This window comes from Amphibalanus amphitrite, unplaced genomic scaffold (assembly GCF_019059575.1).
Source record: "Amphibalanus amphitrite isolate SeventyFive unplaced genomic scaffold, NRLGWU_Aamphi_draft 001802F_arrow, whole genome shotgun sequence".
Taxonomy (NCBI): domain Eukaryota; kingdom Metazoa; phylum Arthropoda; class Thecostraca; order Balanomorpha; family Balanidae; genus Amphibalanus; species Amphibalanus amphitrite.
Window position 1 is genome coordinate 79,822 of NW_024883295.1, and position 21,141 is coordinate 100,962.

General features: G+C 49.9%; 3 protein-coding genes and 1 long non-coding RNA gene across 10 annotated transcripts; 2 read left to right on the forward strand and 2 right to left on the reverse strand.

The window, feature by feature from the left end:
- Positions 1-1,049: 1,049 nt before the first annotated feature.
- Positions 1,050-7,646, reverse strand: LOC122375240 (negative elongation factor E-like). Of its 2 annotated transcripts, none has more exons than XM_043354510.1 (6): positions 7,360-7,646; positions 6,792-6,974; positions 6,330-6,470; positions 5,769-5,959; positions 4,897-5,063; positions 1,050-2,004 (listed from the first exon to the last, which is right to left on the reverse strand). In XM_043354510.1, exons 1-6 carry the CDS (start codon positions 7,438-7,440, stop codon positions 1,928-1,930), a joined length of 840 nt encoding a protein of 279 aa, XP_043210445.1. In that variant the 5' UTR covers positions 7,441-7,646; the 3' UTR covers positions 1,050-1,927. The 2 variants fall into 2 exon arrangements, with proteins under 2 accessions (XP_043210445.1, XP_043210446.1); XM_043354511.1 differs by having other exon boundaries at positions 6,336-6,470; positions 7,360-7,640.
- Positions 7,647-7,951: 305 nt separating this feature from the next.
- Positions 7,952-13,774, forward strand: LOC122375241 (serine/threonine-protein phosphatase 2A activator-like). Its single transcript, XM_043354512.1, has 6 exons — positions 7,952-8,408; positions 9,274-9,356; positions 10,055-10,264; positions 10,583-10,800; positions 11,373-11,598; positions 12,450-13,774. The coding sequence occupies exons 1-6, from the start codon at positions 8,393-8,395 to the stop codon at positions 12,975-12,977; spliced, it is 1,281 nt and encodes a 426-aa protein (XP_043210447.1). The 5' UTR covers positions 7,952-8,392; the 3' UTR covers positions 12,978-13,774.
- Positions 13,775-14,395: 621 nt separating this feature from the next.
- LOC122375246 (tRNA-uridine aminocarboxypropyltransferase 1-like) lies at positions 14,396-19,301 on the forward strand. 6 transcript variants are annotated; one of them, XM_043354524.1, is made up of 5 exons: positions 15,123-15,165; positions 15,801-15,820; positions 17,314-17,521; positions 17,713-17,850; positions 18,171-19,301. In XM_043354524.1, exons 3-5 carry the CDS (start codon positions 17,345-17,347, stop codon positions 18,669-18,671), a joined length of 816 nt encoding a protein of 271 aa, XP_043210459.1. In that variant the 5' UTR covers positions 15,123-15,165; positions 15,801-15,820; positions 17,314-17,344; the 3' UTR covers positions 18,672-19,301. The 6 variants fall into 6 exon arrangements, with proteins under 6 accessions (XP_043210458.1, XP_043210454.1, XP_043210456.1 ...); XM_043354523.1 differs by lacking the exons at positions 15,123-15,165; positions 15,801-15,820 and adding an exon at positions 14,396-14,440; XM_043354519.1 differs by lacking the exons at positions 15,123-15,165; positions 15,801-15,820 and adding an exon at positions 14,925-15,000.
- On the reverse strand, positions 19,223-20,685 carry LOC122375248. Its single transcript, XR_006255366.1, has 2 exons — positions 20,651-20,685; positions 19,223-20,333 (listed from the first exon to the last, which is right to left on the reverse strand). It is a non-coding gene; the product is annotated as an uncharacterized LOC122375248 (long non-coding RNA).
- Between the last annotated feature and the right edge of the window lie 456 nt (positions 20,686-21,141).

Below are 21,141 nucleotides of genomic sequence, written 5' to 3' on the forward strand. Positions count from 1 at the left end.
GTCAGGTCAATTTTGTGACCTCTTCATTAGGTATACCTAAGTCAATGGGAGAAAATTGAAATGCGCCTCTTTTGGACGAATGTTGATCAAAACGCTCTCAAACATCGTTTCATAGGTAAACATGACTCACACACTGAATCGGAAAAATGCATCTGTGACCCCTCTGTGTGTCCCCGAGGTCATCTCAGGTCATGAACGGCCACCAGCAGTTCTTTGGTTACTACTTTTGATAGAAACGTGCTAGAGCGGTGAAAACACGTCAGATGCGTTCAGCTCGACGATACGGATCGACTGATATGCAACATGACTCTTTCCGGTCAGATCATGGCCTTGACCTGAGGTCAAATTTTCCAAATGACCTTTCAATCTTCAACAAATAATTCATTCGACGCGTCTCGACGAGAGGAACGCGATGCTGCTAAAAGTAATGTCGTGGCTTTCTTGAGTCAAAAATTATTGCCGAAAAACATTTTTCGTGAAAACGTCTATTTTTACAGTTTTTGCCCTCTGGAGGCAAACCGTTGAGCTGAGGTCAAATCTGAGAACAATATACAGAAAGGTCTGTTAAAGGACTATCGAATGCGCCCGCCCCCCCCCCCCCCCTCCCCCCAGCACGACACGGAAAACACAGGCCGGCGTGTTTTAAAGGGATATCACCTTAACCCGCACGGCGCGGGTTAAGGTGATCTAAAAATGAGCAAAGTAATCTCGTCACGATTTTTGACGCTCTTTTTAAGGCCATCTACTACTACGTGTCGCTAAAGCGCCTAGCAGCCGAGTTCGAAGGGTGTGTTCAAACACCTCTCCCAGCAGGGCGAGGAAATCCAGGAGCCGCTGGACACGCCTCTAAAGAACTGAGACCAACTTATGCACGGCAGGTACAGAATTACTATCGATGCTACCTTTTCGGAAGAAATAAGCTTCGCTTCTAAATAGCCTGTCACATTTTCGGTGGATAAACGAATTACAACTCATGGTAACCGAGTGCCGCCGGTTCAAGACAGTTGACTCTGATGGACCTTTTCGCGTCTGCAGCGTCGAGAAAGGGCCTTGGCATAGAGCTGTATTGACATTCGATCATAGATGAGACACGGGTGATTCAGGGCCGTCCTTACTCAAGCGCCGTGTGCCACGGCTCAACATTCTCTGTCAGGCGCCGGTCACAAGGCTGCGGCAGCTATAGTCGGTGGATGAGCCGACACATCTGCAAACACATCGGCCCAACCCGTCCCCTCGCCTTCCGGTGCAACACACGCTGCACTAATTACAGTCAGCCTACACACCGACAGCTTCATAGCCAGCCCAGAGTTCGACACTACACCGCACCGCCCATCTCCCTCATCGTCTCATCGACAGGGGGATAGTGGACCAGGTGCGACTGTCGTGTCACACACAACTCAACAACCTACCCCAGCCTGCGCTACCGAGAACCAAACATATCCACGATACGACCAGACAGCTTCATTACGAACAAAGTCCGGCCGTGGTCGACCCAGGGACACCGCACTGGACGCTCGGGCCATTCAACAAAGTACAACATATTTGTCTTCGATCGCCGTTACGCGCACACCACGCATCTCCACGTCACGATTACCATTGCTCATTTAGACGGTTATCTCTCGTCACCTCCGCCAGTATCCGGTGCCGTCGCGGTCCCGCAGCCCAGTCTGACCTCACTGAGGCTCGAGCAGACGGCGGCCGACCGCTGAGATCGGCACTAGTCAGCAATAGTTAGTCGAGGTCGGAGGAAGTTCGCCCCTGCCACAGACACTGGGCACGACCGGCCACAGAAATACGCCTATAGTCCCAGGCTGGCAGGAGGAACGCACTGCAGGCTTGTAGGCTTGTTACGAACAGCAGTGCGAGTGACACGACTTCTCTGCCGAGAACAGAGATCACGGCGGCCGCAGATATCGGAGGCAGACGCTCAGAAGTAGGCGTCGTCGTAGGTGACCACGTTCCGCTGGTCCTTGTTGTGGAGGCCCTTCTGCGAGTGGCTCGCCGCTGAAATCAGAGGCAGAACGTGACTGACAGGCAGTTGACACTCCAGCGCAGGCAGACTCGGTGTGGTAACATCAGTCTGAGCGTACGCAACGGGGTAGTTTATGATGTCTGCAAACATGGAGACATCACAAAGTTCAGAGTTATTCTGAAGTGCTTGGCCCAGCAGTACTACGCATAGAAAGCTGGTTATTACTGGTAGCGTACCGATGGGCTAAGTATGAGTTATCTGTCGATTGTGTATACGTGGTGACTCAAAAAGTCGTTTCACATTCTTTGCTAGGAATTGCGCCATTCAAGAGTAACAGAGCATGCAATTTGGGCAGAGCGCATATTACCAGATAATTAAAACTAAAAACGATACAAATACACTTGCAACACAAATAGTATGTATAGTTGTAACAGAGCCTGCGCCTCACGATAAAATGGACGCATATTTTCTTCCTAAAAAATTCAACGTACGCGCAAAAACAAACTGTCAACACTGTCCGAACTCGCAGTCCTGATCAATACCTAAAATGGCGGTCCCGACGCTATACAACGAGGATTTGCGTTTGGACCGAGGCAGCTAATCAAAACAAGCGCAGGCGTCCACTGGCGGCTCGAAGGGGTTCGAATCGACCATCATCGACCGTGGCTGGCCGCCGTCCGTCAACGGAAGTGACACCATGGGTACCAGCAGTGACAACACGTCACGTGACGCCACAATGGCCTGCAACATGTGGTCACGTGGTCTGGGCAGTGGAATATTCCATGCTCAAACGGCTGGAGCGAGACTATGAAAAACACGACAAAAACTTGCGAAGATGGATAGTCTCAACTCTCAACATACTATGAAATATAACAATAACAAATGAATTGGCTTCGACGTCACAAATGCAAACACTTGGAAGACAAACGACCACTAAATGACAACTGTTGGTCAAGTACCATTAGTCTGGCCATCAAAACATAGCATCACTTCCAACAGAGCGCTAGTTGGTCCCATTTTTTCCAGACCCCAGTCTGTGAATCTGGCAGTCGGAGGTTTACAAACACACAGCCAGCAGAGGGCTTCCCGTCGGCGGCGGCGTGTGATAAGGTTGGCCAGACGTGGGGCCGACATCGGCCGGCCCCACCAGAGCCCAGGAATGCCGGGGGAGGAGGAGGGGAGGGGCGTGGGCGGCAACAGTCACACGAATGGGACAGGGGCACGGTTATCATGTAATAAATATCAGCGGCGTTACTCGTTGGCTACCCCATATGTAAGCAAAACGTAAAAAAGCCACTGAGAGGACATCGAATCGTAAAACATAATTATGTGTTGTCGCCCGGGGCTTGGAAAACGATGCTTTATTTACCGGAACATTTTTGCGGAGGACTGAGTGTTGGTATACAGTATACACCAGATCCGTAGCAGATATAGCGAGGTAAGATCGTTTTCTCAAAAACGCTTCCAAATTCATTCGATTTTAGTCACAACCGGACGGCAAGCCTTTCCTAACAGCACTCGCTAATATTAGCAGGACAACTCGGCTCGGCATGTGGTGAAAAACGAAGCTGAAGGCACGCGTTCGGCGCTGCCTTGCTGTGTCACAGCCGGTTGTCTGGTTTGATCCGGATCACGTCATCCGGGCGACGGACACAAGCGCAGCAATTGGTGGCTGATCAGTGGCGGGGCCGCGTGGAGTCACAGACAGTCACAGTTCCGCTCCCGGCCCACACAGATACCGAATCCGACCGTCGCTTCAGCGTCGGCTCTGGATGTCTTCTGCCGGGCCGTCTCTAATTTGTACGTACGTAATTTGTACTTCGGATCGCTACCCCACGTTCAAGCCCGCCACGGGACAACAAATAAGACGGCACTAAAGCCTAGATTATTACAACATTCACAGGGTGATACCGTAGCAGTGATACCGCGCTACCATAGCCTTCGTCAAAGACACAGCTGACCGTCTTCAGCTGTTCAGGTTCTCCGAATGTGACGTCCGCCGAGCTCAGAAGGCCGGACATGTCTCAGCAGCTCGGTCTGCCCCGGCGGTGTCCGCGCCTGTTTGGGCACGCCTACATTGACGGTCACGGCCGCTGGGGCGCAGCTCGTCCGGTTCACACCGACATCGGTCAATCTGAATTACAGAGCGCGCCGACAGCCGGGAACCGTGGTAACAGGGGAAGCTGAGGAGGGCGGTGGCAGGTCGGAAGTGGCTGATTCCTGTTCAGAGTCGACAGGGCTAGACGGACGGGGGAGGCCTTGTTTCACAGACGGGAACTTGGTCTTCTAGGCTAGGCACTCCATCTGTCATTGTTAGGTCAACTATGAAAGTATACTTTGGCAAAATATGTTTAAGTCGAGCCCCTCACTAAAATTGTGCCGCTCTTACTTTTCCTATAAATACATTGCGGTACTGAAGCCAAGGAAAGAGTACCTAAGAATGCAGAAGTTTCCAAGTGTGTGTACCGATCCCAATGTGTGCCATTGTGCTTGGGGGGGGGGGGGCAGTTCGGCCCTTTCGGTCTGACGAGACCATTTTAGGGCCGCAAGGATAATAGGAATAAGGGGGAGACTTTGGTCTGGGCGAGCACCCTGCCCGTCCAGAGGATGGGCCGACCAGCCCCCCCCCCCCCCCAAGCACTCACCGCACCCGGCTACCGGCGTGCTCTTACGGGCAATCCCGCGTGGGATAAAGTAGCCCGTCCAGCTCGGAGCAGGGGTTTGAGGCGTGGAGGAGAAGGATCTGAATGTCCTGAGGATGGAAAATGACGGAACGGTGTGCCATTGTGTATTAGCCTCTGCGCTCTTCTGAGAGGTTCGCACATCATAGTACTCGTACACCATGACTACATAACCCCGCATTAAGCACTCCATTACCCAGCACAGCGCACACAAGGCCCCAGCGTGCGTCCCCGATCGCTCACCGATAGTGCTCCAGGCGCTGGATGTGGACGCGTCGTTGATGGGCTCGATCTTGGGCTGCCGGCGCGCGTACGACACCTGTAGCTGCACACCGTCCACCGTCGTGCCGCTCATAGCGGCGATCGAGCGCTCCGCAGCCTCCATCTTGTCGAACGTCAGGAAACCGCAGCTGGACGAAACGGACACCAGGTGGCTTCAGCGGCGGGGTAAATGGAAAACAAGCGAGCACAAAGTGCGATATGTCGCACAAGTCCGTTCCAAATAGAATCATTTAACTGATGGAGAGACAAGACCACAGCCGGACACCGTAATTTATAGCCACTTTCATTAGATACTACAAAACAAGAGCAGTATACGCATAAAAAGAGAAGCTGGACTGAGTCGCGTACTGCACCACTACTTTTAGCCTCAGAAGTTTTGAGGAAAAATCCAGACAATTCACCGTTCCATGCTTCTATCCTCAGGATACGGAAATCCTTCTCCTCCACGCCGCAACCCCCCTCCGGGCTGGACAGGCAACTTTATCTAATGCGGGCTGCTCCCTTGGAGCGGCACCGCTGCTCCCGAGGGAGCGCACCCCGTAGCCGGGTGCAGTGAGTACCTTGGGGCTGGTCGGCCTGTCCTTCGGGATGGGCTCAGCCCCGGTGACTCACTAGGGTGCCTGCCCAGACCAATGTCTCCCCCTATATCCTATCATCCTCCCGGCTCTGCAATGGTCTAATTGGACCGAAAGGGCCTAACCCAACAAAAACAAACAAACAAACAAACAAACAAACAAACAAACAAACAAACAAACAAACAAACAAACAAAACCAGACAATTCAAAAACTTTTCACACCAGCACTAAGCTCTCGAAAATTCTCCCTCTACTCACTTTTTCTCTATTTCCATGCTGATGTTGACGATGACGCCGAACTTCTGGAAGGAGCGCCGCAGCAGCTGTTCGGTAACACCATAGCCGCGCACGTACACCGTGTTGCCCTGACGCGGTTTGTCCGGGGCCACGTCTCGCGATGACGACCGCTCCTCCTTATCCCGAGCCGAGATGAAGCTGTCGTACAGCGTCTGAAAACGGAGCGAGGGGTGATAGGACTGCCATTGAGCTGCTGAGGGGATTGTGGTACTGTGATTGCAATAAACAGTCTAAACATTATAGGAAAATGATACCTAAGTTCTCGTTAAAGCACACTAAGAGCTGATGTTGATAGAATAACGAAAAACATGTCGATAATTCGAGTTTTCGCATATAATTTCCTGTAAATTATAGTGATCGACAGTAAACGACCTGCAGTAATCACTCAATGATTCCTAAACATCTATTAATTTTTTTAACCATTTAAAGAGCCGCAACACCACTGGAATTAGGGGCAGTTCAAAACACCTCGTACACAGTCTATCAGCGGGGGTGATGCGTGCCCGAGACCGTGGTGCCCACCTTGACCTTGTTGCCGGGCCGGAACTCCTTGTCACGCTCGGCGGGCGGCGGCGGCGGCGGCTCGTCCTCCGGATGGCTGGCAGAGAACGGCTGGTAGCCGCTCAGCGCCCGGTCCGAGCCCGACAGCTTCCGCTCCAGGCCCTGAGGACGAGCGGTACCCGACGGTTGACAGACGGTTGACAGAAGTGTTCCGGATTACGGTCCCACAGCCAGGTGTCGCAGAAGTACCAACACGCCCGGAAGGTATTATAGCCGGTGGAAACGGTGAAAGACGGCGACGAAATGTGGATGACTGGTCTGATAGGCAGAAATTGGGACTAAATTTATTAGATACTGACCTACCACTAAGATGCTGCATAAATATAGGAGACTTTAATGGGTGAGGAGATTTCTATGCGTAAATCGCCTATGAAACGCTAAAACGCATTTGCCACTACACGAAACTGTGCAGAGTGCACTTACCTTAGAGCGTTTGAATGTTGTTTTCTCTTTGTTATCATCACGACGTTCGATGGATCGAATGGCCCCAGACCGGATTAGTTTTTTAGCATATTCCTTGGCATCTTTGGCTTCAGATGGCCGCTTCACTGGGTGAATCGGCTCCGGTTCCTGGCGAGGGGCCTTCAGTGCCTGCAATGCCTTTTTCTAGGGGGAAAATGACGACCGGTGAGATACATAAACAAAATGTGAAGAGCCCCTTTATGATCTAGCTGCAAGGAACAGTCTTTCTGACAATGGAAACATTCTACCAGTCCCATAGCTCAGTTAATAGGTGATGAAAGAAAGTTAGGGCTCCAATCATTTTGGTGCTCAATATGAGACTCTTGACAGGGATATTCACAATAGGCTGGAGCACCCACAGCCAGTTAAAGTCAGTTGGATGACATCCACCACATCAAAATTGTGTCACCAAATTCAGAATATCTTGATCTATCAAAATATAAAAATATGCATAACAATACAGTACCTATATCTGCAGCACCCCATACTTCAACTTGTTTCACGCAATGTATTTATAGCATTCATTTACCTTTTTGCGGAGCTTTGCATATTTATTTTGTAAAACTATTTCCTCCTCAGTTAAATTAGTCGGGAAATGAAGATACACCATGACAAATCCACGCAAGACTGTTAAGTCACAATTACTTCGCAACTTTGCATACACTGTAAACACTGTCTCGGTCTGATCAAAATTCAAAGTAAATTTTAGCTCAAAAGCAAATAAGTCTACACCAGCAAGCGCGAAATAGCTAATTATTATTATTGTTGTAGGTTGCAACGGTTGCAACGTAACGTAAGGCGAACTAAATACACAATAGCTATGAAGATTTGTTCGAATGCTGTCACAATATGACATCATTAAACTTGAACTTTTTTTGGAAGTTTTCTGAAACATTAAGTCTAAATTGCAATTTTGACCATTGAAAGAAAATAACTCAAATTTATTTTTGACTAAAATAGTCAGTAAAATTAAAATTAGAGCCAAATTTAACAATATATTTGCAGTGGAATTCATTTTGAACTGTAATATTCATGACGTCATTTTACCAAAAAAATAATTATCTAAAAATGTGAAAGGTATTTTTTTTTTTTTTTTTTTTTTTTTTTTGCTCGGCCAGCCTAGTGCCAGTCTCGAGCGGTGGGACAGTTAACCCGGCAATTTTGGCCGGGATGCAAAAGTTACGTTAAAAGTTTGATTGTAGACAAAGATAATGTTCAGTTTTGAGTAATAGCACGAAACGGAGTGTCGTTGCCTAGCAACGATCTTCAGTGCCTAGCAACTCGCACAAAAAACGAGATGTTGAAAGCTGATTGCCTAGCAACCTGATACTGGCAGTGAACTGTCATGAAAAATGATAGCTGTTTGAACAGTACGCTCACTTTCGTGGGCTTCATGTGCGTACATCGAAATTAGTATTGTTATTGTGAATTATTTAGACCGAGATCGAGAGAATCGAGGCGAGATACCTATAGATCGAGGCATCGGAGGCATCCTCAATCCGAGATTGTGGAGCTGAGTGGAGTTGAAAAGACAGATCATCATATTCACGTTTTTTGCAGAAATGGCAATTAATTGTGGTGAGTTCAGATTTTATGGCGGGTTTTTGATGTAGGTACCTACCTATGTCCTATACCCCAGGACCCAAACTGGGAAATAATCAAAAAAATCCATGTAATTGCTGACATGCCTGGCGTAACAGGCAGATTGTGCCAAAACTTTGGCACAGCATCTCTTGTGATCTGTGTGCTGGAATTTTTGCCTGGAAGGTGCACAAAGAAATTCTAATGAAACGAGCAATTTAATAAATTTTGGCATAAGGCAAGATTAAGTATTAGCTTACTTCAGTCACTACTCACTCACTAACTACATTCAAATAACGAACATGAGACCATGACTGATGGGTATGTAGGTAATGTTCATCCAAGCCTACCTGGCCTGAGCTCCCTGGGTTGACATTTCAATTTGTGAAACCAGAGACAGCCCTTGGATGATGGGGGATACCTTGGTACCTACTTACTTAACTGAGTATTGCTGTTATTACCTTACCTTACCAGGTACAGGAATTTAGATGGCCAAACTTGGCCTGTTTGGGTCCTGATCTCATTAAGCTCTGTGCATGAGGACAGACATAGCTATATTACTTTTGCGTAAATTGTGTTTAGTGGGTTCACAGAGCTTTCAGACTGTAAGACCATACTTAGGTGAGCTCTTGTTTTCCAGCTTAGCTAAGTCAGTACCCTGGTGCTGTGGGTGAGAAATCATAATGGTTGAGCAGTGAGCATCAAGTCAGCAGTATCATGGGTAAAGATCAGCTGCCAGTGCCTCTTTCATTAAGTTTAATATAAAGTTTACACTGTTCTAGTTGATTTAAAGTCATTTTTGAGTAAAAGCTTTCTATAGCTCTGTCATTTACACTGCAGTGTGTTCATTTTTGTATTTCAGATACCCATGACTTCAAGATTCCTCAAAAGGAAGTCAAGGCCCACAATGAGCTAAAGAAATGGGCTGAATCAGAGGCTTATCAGGTGAGCTATTGATGTAGCAGCTCAGTACTTATAATATGCATTATCAAAGTCAATTGCTCAATTATTTTATAAGTGCCAGGTTATCTTCAGCTCAGTTATCATCCAATTATTTGCATGATTCAATTATCTTATATTTCTGGTTCGAATCATCATTTATGATGTTGGTGTGCTTAGTTTTTTTTTAGTGGTTTATGCTCTTCAAATCAACCATTCAACTAGCTTTCATATTGGCCTTATCATTTACATCAACTCTTAGCAGACTTCTGAATTTCCTCAAATTGCCTTACCCAATGAAGAACCCCCCCTTTCACTGTTTTGTCCCTAATTGAAGTAGAGATTTGTGAGAAAATGAGTGTTTGCTGTAAAAGAGCTGCTGAGGGCTTGTATGCCCAATTTTAGGATCTCTGGTCAACTGGTGACTTGCAAGGTCACTTCAATTTAATTTAAATTTTGTGATTTAAAATAGCTAGTCAAACTTGTTTCAACCTTCAGTGGTACAATTGAGGGCAAAAGCTCTAGTGAAAATAATTGCAACAAACTAAGCACTAGTTAGGTACCTAATCCATTCAATACATTACCTACTTGTTTTATTGTTAGGCATGAACAGTCACATTGAAGCATCGATACACCCGCGCCTAATCAGTCTCTCCGGCGCCAACACCCAGCATCCGGCTGATCATGCTGTCCCGTCTCCACAGGACATCATGGGCATGCTGCTGGCGGTGAACACGGCGGTGCGCGGCCTGAAGATGCCGCCCGCCACGGCAGAGGCTGGCTCCGACGCCGTGCGTCGTCTGGTGGCCCTCCTCGACCATATGTCCTCCTGGGTGGACGAGATCGCGCCCGTCGAGCAGCCCCAGCGCTTTGGCAACAAGGCTTTCCGCACGTTCTATCAGCGCCTTGAGGAGGTCTGTACACGTTGCCGTAGCCGGAGTGAATCTGTCGCGCGTAGGGCTGACACTGACACTGTAGACTAGTCTAGCATTTGGTGTCACTGGTAACCGGTACCCATATCCACTTTCATGATTTACGTTTACCTCTTCTCGCGCGTCCACTGCATGCGGACCGTGGAGTGGACACGCAGCAGGCAGCAACTGTGCCGCTGGCCGTGAACAGACCGACCCGCTTCTGACCTGTGTATGCTCGGGTTATCTGTGTCCACCGTTGTTTCTGTGTTACGCCCCGCTACCCTCTGCCCGCCGCTGACCATTCCTCACCGTCCTCAGCGCGCCGAGCCGCTGCTGCGGGACGCCCTACCGCCGAAACTCCACCGCGCCGTACCAGAGATGGCCGTCTACCTCACCGAGTCGGTCGGCAACGCCACCCGCATCGACTACGGCACCGGACACGAGCTGGCGTTCGTCATGCTGCTCTGCTGCCTGTTCAAGGTCGGCGCGCTGGCCGAGGATGACATGGCAGACGCCGGACTGGTCGTCTTTCCACGGTCAGTGCCTTCCTTCACCGGGTAATGCCTGCATTTTTTTAAAGTTAGCTCGAATGGCTAACTTAACGAATGGCCGGTCCCGTAGCTCAGTTGGTTAGAGCGTTGGACTCCGCGTGGTGAGAGCACGCGTTCCCGGTTATGACAGTCCGGGTTCGAAGCGCGACGGGCGCTCGACATTTATGGGCCTCCTGACAGGTATGGCTGCGGTTGGTGGCAGGCCGTAGCCAGGTGAAGTCAGCGAGGGGACCGGCCGTGCGCGGCTTTGTGCGCACGTTAAACTTTGGACTCTAAATTCTGCCATAGAATCGGAATTGCGCGATCGGAGGGTAGAGGGCAGGGTCATCGCAACAAGCTGCGCTTAGCGGTGGCTCTGTCCTTGTGAATCCTTCCCATCAAAAGATTCGGACTAAATTTATAAAAAAAATGGCTGACAAAGCTGGAGCCCATGCTAAGCAGAGTTTGATGCGTGGGTCGCGGCCTCCGTCGTCCGATTGGGCATTTTTGGGCACTCGGGAGGATTTTAACAGACCGTATATACCCACCGTAACGCTCGCGTGCCCCGTTCGTTTCAGGTACCTTCGACTGGCACAGCAGCTGCAGCAGCGCTACCGTATGGAGCCGGCCGGCAGCCAGGGTGTCTGGAGCCTGGACGACCACCAGTTTGTACCGTTCATCTGGGGCAGTGCGCAGCTGATCGACCAGAACCGCGTCTCACCCAAAGCCATCGCCAATGAGGACATGGTGCACGCGCTGGCTAAGGATTACCTCATCTTTGCCGCCATCGAGTACATTCTCAAGGTGTGTGCTGGGGAGACTGTGTGATGGCGGGAAGAAGTGAGGTGTTGGGCTGTTGCGTGACCGCTTCTGGGTGGTGATGCGACCGTTCGGGGGGGGGGGGGGATTTTAGCAGCTGGATGGAGGTGTGTTACGACATGTGCTCCTGCGTATCGCTCAACACGTTGTTTAAAGTCTGCACCGATATAATAACATTGAACATTATGATAATGGTTGAAGCATCGGACGTCATTTACCGGTGAATCTTGACCTCAACGAAGATGTACTGTATACGACGTGTTCTTTTTTAGGAAAGTATCTTGAAACTCGCTTCCGGACCGTCCACTAATTTTTTTTTTTTATAAATTTAGTCCGAACCTTTTGATGGGAAGGATTCACAAGGACAGAGTCACCGCTAAGCGAAGCTTGTTGCGATGACCCTGCCCTCTACCCTCCGATCGCGCAATTCCGGTTCTATGGCAGAATTTAGAGCCCAAAGTTTAACGTGCGCACAAAGCCGCGCACGGCCGGTCCCCTCACTGACTTCGCCTGGCTACGGCCTGCCACCAACCGCAACCATACCTGTCAGGAGGCCCATAAATGTCGAGCGCCCGTCGCGCTTCGAACCCGGACTGTCATAACCGGGAACGCGTGCTCTCACCACGCGGAGTCCAACGCTCTAACCAACTGAGCTACGGGACCGGCTAATAAGGTCATGGATGCCAATGAGCCAATTTGCTCATTGGCATCCATGACCTGCCTCATTTGTAACTTTTAGCCAACCGTGACCCGAACCGCCCCGACCCGTGACCCTTACCGGTCCGTAACCGACCTGTACCCCTTCGACCTATGACCGTCACGGTCCCCGTTCGCAGGTGAAGACGGGTCCGTTTGCCGAGCACAGTAACCAGCTGTGGAACATCAGTGCCGTGGCGCGTTGGACCAAGGTCAACTCAGGTCTGCTCAACATGTACCGCGGCGAGGTACTCTGCAAGTTTCCGGTCATCCAGCACTGTCGGTTCGGCTCCATCCTGAGTATCGCTCCGGCCTCTGAACGGATACACGAGCTAGTGATCCCGGCCGATGTGACGGGTGGGCCGCTCGGAGGATTGGGCATGCACACGGGGATGCCTGTGGGAAGAATGCCGCCAGCGGGAGCCATGCCGGGGAAAGCGCCCATGGGAAGGATGCCTCCACCGGGAGGGATGCCCATGGGAAGAATGCCACCCCCTGGGGAAGTGCCCATGGGAAGAATGCCTGGCACAGTCCCGATGGGCAGAATGCCGCCATCTGCGGGTAAGATGCCGCCGCCGCCCGGTCCTGCGGCGGCCCCGGGCTCAAGTGCCCCCGCGCCGGGTCAGGGTGCCGCCCCGTCTGTGACGTCAGATGCAGGGGAGCGGTGACAGTGTCAATAGGATAAGTTACAGATGGTCAGGAGCTGCCACGTATGTCCATCTGGGGCAGTGTTTAGGTGATGATAGGATGAGGGCCGCCAGGACGGCGGTATCATTTCCCCGTTGCTATCTAAGCCTCTCGTTCACCTCTAAGGCTGGCGGATGGTCTGCGCTTTACTCATCGCGGAGCCCGGCAGTGCAGTGGTGTGCGCCTTGTGTGGCTGTGGTCGACATTGTCCGTGATGGGTTGATCAGTGATGCCTGCTTGTTGCTCGCTGTACAATGCTAGTTCGTCCTGTCTGGTGATGACGCTAAGACACACACCCTCAACATTCGAATCGTGTGTCGAGTTACCAGAGCATCTCATTTTCGATACCCTGTCTTTGTTGTTGATGATGAATTAGAACGTGTAATAGCTCAGATGTGATCAGTCAGACGTAGCGCGGATTGTTCGTGTTCGTGTCTGTTCTGGGATCATTTGAGTTTGTGAAGGTCAGCGGGCCCTTCCTTCCCTTGTGTGATCATTATGCTTGTGTAAATCGATAAGTATTCGGGGTGCGTACACATAGCGTAGCGTGTGCGGCTTATGCATATTGTTTGTTTGCGTGTTCGGCCCAGTCGATCAATGCCGCTGTTTTTGTGATGCTACGTTTGGTTCGAATGTCCACCATAACTCTTCATCGTGCTAGGTTTTGACCAGTTTCTGAAAGTCTGATGAGCGGCAGACTGTTATGTTAACAACTGTTATGACTAAAAACTGCGATACGACTTCTTTCTTTACGAAAATAAACTTTTGAAAAGGTTTACTGGGTAGTCAACACTCCCCTCGGCAGCGCATGTGCTGTGTCAAGGAAATTATTGACTTGTCACTGACGAGGAAAATGATTCGAAATGGGAAAAGCAAGTGGAATGGTGAAATAAAAATCTAGTAACCAGAGCTGGGCAAGTGCGTTCCTTTAGTGCGTTCCTGCGTTCTTCCGTACGTACGCACCGCCCTTTTTAGGAACGCAGGAACGCAAAGTTTTTCAAAGGAACGCAAGTAAGAGGAACGCACCACCCGAAATTTTGAAGCGTTCCTGCGTTCTTGCGGAACCACCCGAAAAATCATATTGCTGCCAATGACCTCTGTGTCAAATGTTTGAATCTCGAGTACGTGTGTTTGCCGGTAGAGGCGCCACTTGTCGGTCGAATCGAGGAAGGCTCGTTTAGATTTAGTGGTGATGTTCACTATTCGATTCGGTTTCAGCCTTCAGGCATCAAATGTGTAAAGGAATATGATAACTTTTACTTAGATACATCTTTCAACTTAACTATTGTTTTTAAGCAGGTCGTATTTTTGTTGAAAACCCTACGGATGATATTGGTAAAACGTATTTCAGATATTCGATTCGGAAAAGAGATGTCGAGTTGCTTTTCGGCCCCGCGTCGCCATTCTGGGTATTGTGATTTGTGATCGATTCGCCCCGTGTTTGGTTGGGCCCGCGCCGCGTGGTTCGGCGGTATTTCTTTGTCCACGACTTCGGTTGTGAAGAACACGCCTGTAGTGTTGGACTGGCGCGATTTGCCTACTTTGTCCGCTACAGTGTTGCGTTGCACTGATTTTGGTATGATTTGCTGCTTGGTAGAGCCAGAATACAATACGGGTTAACAGTTTGGGACGCAGGAACGCAGGAACGCTAACGCACCGAGCGAAAAAAAAAATGAGGAACGCTATTCCAGGAACGCACTAACCGCGGCCGGAGGAACGCAGGAACGCTAACGCACTACCGAAAATCGAGGAACGCGCCCAGCTCTGCTAGTAACAAAACACTTTCGCGTGGTTGCAAACGTGATTCATAGAGTTTTTCTCATAAATTACTGTAATTATGCGCTGAACAGTCTTTTGCAGTCAAATAACAAGATTTTTGAGACAATTATGATGCAGCTGCTTCAAATACCAGTTCTTCCATTTTGTTCTAAATTGGTCGTGTGCAGAAGCTATCGCCTCGCAAAGGCAAATTGAATGCGTTGATTTGATGTCGCTCGCTAAAAGGTGTCAGCGTGAGCAGATTCACGATTTTCTGTACATTATGCTGAAAATTATCTGTGTTCGTTAGCTCCCTTTGGATTTTGCTTTGGACGAACTGACTTTAGGGACATTAGGTTGGAATTTAGGCAGTAGTTAATGCTGAAAATTAGATAGCCTCTTTTCTGAAACTACTATGGACGTCAAACCCCTTGAGACCCCACTTTTTTGCGATAATTTTTAAATGCGTCAACTCTCGTTGACAATATTCTGGCAATGTGTGTTTCAGAACCTGCCGAAACTTTTATTACTAAGGTATTTTGACGCCAAACGATTATGAAAGGTACTTCTCATTCACTCGTAATGTTAAATTTCACGGAACGAATCTGCTGTTTGGGTAGAGGCTACGCGCTCATGGGGCGGAGCCACGTAATGACGTCAGCGCTAAGCTTCGCCCTACCTTGGCCCTACCCCTCCGGCGCTCCTTGCCCGGCGACCGGTCACTCGCGTCTCTCGCTCCATTCAGGCTTGATGGTGGGCGGTAGCTGGTAGCGGTAGCGGGCGCTGGTAGATGGCATTTAGAGCAGATGGCGCTGGTGGCGGGGCTCGAGTGTGGCCGAGCGCAAGCCTCTGCCCGGGCCTGAATTGACCTTAGCATTACGAGTGAATGAGAAGTACCTTCCATAATCGTTTGGCGTCAAAATACCTTAGTAATAAAAGTTTCGGCAGGTTCTGAAACACACATTGCCAGAATATTGTCAACGAATGTTGACACATTTCAAAATTATCGCAAAAAAGTGGGGTCTCAAGGGGTTTGACGTCCATAGTAGTTTCTATTAGATAGTAGGTAGGTATCTTGGTAGTCATAAAGCAGGCATCGCATGTGTTTTTTTTTTGCAACCAAGGACTGGAGAGGTGCTATACCCAGATATGCTTTCTAATCCAACCAAGCCAAACCTGACCTAACCATACCTACAACCTAAAACCTACCAGTAAAACGCCTTTTGGGCGAAGGACGAGCGAGCGAGATAGTGAGCCCTGCACGTGCGGAAGGGCGAGAGGGTACTTCCAACGGACTTGTGCAAAGCACCGTTCTAACCGGTCGCTAGCGGTGTGCCAAATTTGAACGCAATCAGCCCAGCCGTTTCTGAGATCTGGAAGCGGCATTCTGCACGTGTGCACGTGCAAACGGGGTCCAAACTGACTTTTGCACGGCACCCTCCTAACCGGTCCCCAACCGTGTGCCAAATTTGAGCGTAATCGGCCCAGCCGTTCTCGAGATCTGGAAGCGCCCCCTGCACGTGCGCACGTGCAGTAGCACCCTAACCGCAACACATGGGAATGCATTGCCTGGTGGGTGCCTACCTGTATGCCAAGTTTCAGCGAAATCGCCCCAGTAATTACCGAGTTATTGAAATGGGAACAAATTTGACACCTCTTATTGTTGTATTTTTGCACGTGCACTGGGGGTCACTCACATAGATCAAGAGTATCCGACCTTTGGTAGAAGGGATGCAGCTACCCTATAAAAATTACCGCAAGACAATCGCTCAAGCCGCTGCTGAGATATGGGCCTCTCAAAATCACTACTTTTGCAAAACTGCTTGAACACCTTTGACTTTTCACGTGGCACGTGCCACGACGGTCACTGAGATGTATCAAAAGTAGTCAATTACGGGGTAGAAGGGATGGGGCTACCCAGCAAAAAAAGACCGCAGGGCAATCGGTCCAACGGTTGCTGAGATATAAGCCTCTCAAAAGCGTTACAGGCCGGGCCGGGCCGGGCCGCTCATACTGAGATTTTTCCCTTATATTGAAAAGACTTCGCTTCGCTCGCTGCGCTCGCTCGCTCGTAACAACCCAAAAGCTACCACCTAATACCACCTGTACTGTATGTTGTTTTTGGTATTCCGTGTTTTTCTATAACCTAACCTACAGCACCTCTCCTTGGCTGCCAAAACAAGTGTGATGCCTGGGTGCTGTTCAGTCTCAGTTTTTTATCAGCAGGCTGTGAGCACTGAGCATGCTGCTGTTTCTTGTCTCATCATAGTCGTAAGTCGAATTCATGTGGCCTATTCATATTCATTTGACCAATGACCAGCTAAGAAGTGTCAGCAATAACTTCCTTATATGAGAAAACTGACGGCATGCTGATAAAAAACAGCAACCGAACAGAGCTCTGCTTTACTACTACCGGTATCTTTTCATACCTGAGCATTAAGCAGCCTAAGTGTGAGCATCTGAAGTTGAAGCAGGATAAGTCATGTTTGCCCATTTTTCATTTATTTTGTTCCTCTTTCTTTGAGATTATGAATTTATTATTACCTACCTTTGTTCCAGAGAAGCCGGCCTGACCACTGAATATTCAGATATGACATCTCTGCAGCCTGCTGAGCCATTCAAGCACCTAAATATAAGTTCGGCAGAGGTGTTGGAACGTCTCACTGAGCGCTCGCCATGCCCCAAGTGTCACAAGTCACGCATGTACTTCTGCTATAATTGCCTGGTACCAGTGGATGCCCTTACTGGAAAAATTCCTTATGTGCCGGTAAGCTGAGCTGGGCCATCCATAGTCACAGTTCTCTACGATTTCAGTGGCAAATACCTATATGAATGAATATCTTTTTGTGCTCAAGATTTACAGTGGTGTAACAGGTATTGAAATAAATATGCATTGTCTTGTTTCTGATGTGATGCCAAATTGTCATGAATCTGTCTTATGATTTTGTTCATTTGCAGTTGCCAGTAGAAGTGGAGATTGTCAAACACCCTGGTGAGACGAATGGCAAAAGCACGGCCGTACATGCTGCCGTCCTCGCCCCCGATGACGTCACGCTGCGGACGTATCCAGACGTGGGCAGCTACGACCCAGATGAGGTAGGGATGACTGGTGTCAGGTCACATCAATGCTTTGGCTTTTGGTTTTGATTACCTATTTTCTTTCATCCCTAGGATGTTTATGGGTAAGCAAAAGTGTTGGTTCATAGTTTAGTAACTTCAACTCTGTTTGGTGATTTTGATGCAAAAGTCCGTGGAATAAGGGCACATCAGGAAAATGACTGGATGTAAATTGTATATGACGTACTGCCAATGATCAATGAAATTAAATTGAATTGATTCGCCGACCACCGTGTCCAGGTCACAAACTGTTCCGTTCTCGACCTTCTGTTCACTGCTACCTACTCCTCCCTCGGCAGACTGTGCTGGTGTTCCCCGATTCATCGGCCGGGTCCGTGGCCGACGTTTCTGCCGAGTTTGCCGCCGCCGGTCGGCCGCTGCGGCGCGCGCTCTTCCTCGACTGCACATGGAACCAGTGCCGCCGTCTGCTGGACTCTGACCAGCTTCGCGGCCTGCGCTGCGTCCAGCTGCGTGAGCACGAGACGCGCTTCTGGCGGTACCAGCGAGGCAAACCGCGCACCCACCTGGCCACCATCGAGGCCGTCTACTACTTTGTCCGAGAGCTGCAGGAGAGTCGACACGACACGTACGGAGGTGAGTTTGACGACCTGCTCTTCTTCTTCGACCACTTCTACCGCACTGTGTTCCGCAGTAGGGCGGCCGGCTCGCTGTGGGCGTACCGGACTGAGGACACGTGGGTGCGGCCGTCGGAGCGCGAGCGTCAGAACTCGGACAGTGAGGAGGCCGGTGGACGGGACGGTAGTGGGGTGACGAACGGACAGTTGGAACGAGCGCCATAGCGGCGGGACAGTGAGCGGCGCAGAGATGATGGAGGTGTGATGACAGTCTGGTGCTGAAGCCTGAAGGGCGTTGTGTTGTTGACAAGAGGCGAAGTCACCGTTATTTATGATGCGGCGTGATTGAATTGACAAGTTTGGGTCTTACTGTAAGACGGTGTTATGCGTCATCGCATTGACAAACATTCATAAGAATCCTTGCTGGTGATTAATATTGTTTTTGCCATTGTTCAAGGCTCGCTTCACGGTAAGCATTTCTTTGATGTCTTTTTACATTGCTTTTTGCACACTGTTGTGTAAGTTGACATTTCCCATTGCATGTCTTACTGACAGAGAGGAAATCTGAACGGTACGTGATAAGTTAGGAACGGTGAAGATAAGTATTGTTCTTCGATAACAATCAAACGTCACAAATACCTATTCCGTAATTGCTGCTGCTCCTGTAAGATTGGTTCCATGCAAATGTTTTGCGAGCGACAATGCTCCTTTTGTAATTAGATGTGCCCAATCGGTACGGAAACCACTTTCTCATGATGTGTCAGCAACAGAATTTGTGCACCACGAAGTATATTTCAAACAAGAGGGGATAACAGGGTGTTTATACCCTAGAAGAAAATAAATAGCTTATCACAGTTTCGATGCACTGACGGTACTGATTGTAGCCAGAGAGCCTGTCTACATATTGAACTGTTTCGCCATTAATGCCTCATCATGACATAATGTCACGCTGCACAATATTTTCTGCCTAATGTACTTGCTAAGGTGGGCAACCGCCCACCGGTCGTGAATCCCAGCAGCGCTTCAGACCACACGCACATACAGCGGCAACTGGCCGCATTGGTATTACAGTTTGCAGAGCAGACTGAAAAACACCGGTCGGCCCACGGCCACAATGCACCAGACGTTTCCCTGGGGAAAAATCGTCCCCGGCGGGTTGAGGGGACGGAGACCGTGATAGCGATATTGGAACGCAACTGCAGTCTGCAGGACTCAAGAAACTATTCGTACATTGACAGCTATACATCGAGATTGTACAAAGCGTCACGAGCGCAATGTGTGGACGGTAGACGGTAGCCGACATTGCAATGCACCGGATACCAGTTACCACTAAAACACCCCAAACCGCTCAGCAAACCGACCGCCTCCAGCCCAGCATCGGGCTGGAGCTACGAGGCACGAGCACCAGAGAGAAACCTCGGCGGCGTGACCCAATCGATGTGCACTGCTTTTGCCCTGTTGTGTTCATCTAGAATCACTATTCTCAGGGCTTAGCTTCTGGGCGGATGCGTTGGTTCGGGATGCTGGTCACTACAGGGGCAGCCGCCTACAACAGCTGCCTACCAGCTGCCTCCCTAGCTGCTTCTGTGCTGCCTTCCTACTGCCTCTCTGCTGATTCCTCCCAACTTCCTTCCTGCTGTCTCTCTGAAGTCTCCTCCGAGCCTCCTTCCTGCTGCCTCTCTGCTTCCTCTCCTGCACTGCCTGCCGAGGCACCCGCCAGACCGCCCTCCCTATCCGTTCCGCGCGGACGGGACGACAGCACTCCCCGGTCGCTCCGCTAACAGCTCACTCTCTGAGCTCAGCGCAGCAGGGAGAAACTAAGCACGGAGCTACCCGACTGCGGCCGGGCAGACCAGCGAGACTTGCGTCCATTGCTGATGGAGGGCACTGGCAGCGGGGACAAAAACGAGCCGTTAGCGGGAGATGCAACCAAACTGGCTTCAATGATGGAGTGAGGACCATGGGCCCACGGTAGAAGAGACAGACGAACGTGGTGATGGGACAGACGTCAGGGTAACAGCCAATAATGAACGCCATGGAAACTGCAAGACAGTCTTTATGGTAATTGCGTACAGACGCCATGGAATCAGAGCCAACGGGACAGACGACATGGCAAAAAAAGAAAAACGTCACGACAATAGTGGGGCACACCGATACGTCCATTATCCATTTCCCTAGCGTTCACTACCCTCTCCTCGACTCACGCGGCGGAAGGCCGCTGTCGTGCAGTGACCCCGGCGACGGCCAGCGGGTCGGGATTGCAGCGATGGCAGCCGCGTCCCGTCGCCCTCGTCATCGGACTCGACGATGGGCTCTCCGTGCCTGGCGCCACTGTCGTAGAAACGAGTGATGATGTGGGGAGGGTGGTGGAGAACGGGTGGTGGCGAGTGGAAGTGATTACAGTTCAGTAAAGGGCGTATGGTGACGAGTGGTAACGGTTTGTTGTGGGCTGGGATGACGGCAGGACGGCTTTTAGACGGCCCATATTGAGTGGTTGAAATGTCATCCACGATACGCTGACTTGTAAGGTTGCAAGAAATGTATGCACCATGTAACATTTAAATCGTCATTTAGTGAAACAGGACCTTTACTTCTCTATCTCTATCCAATTGATCCTACTTTACTATCCAAATCACTATCCAATTGAATATTTACGGATACGGGCCTCCTTGACCTTATTGTATCGAAAAAAACG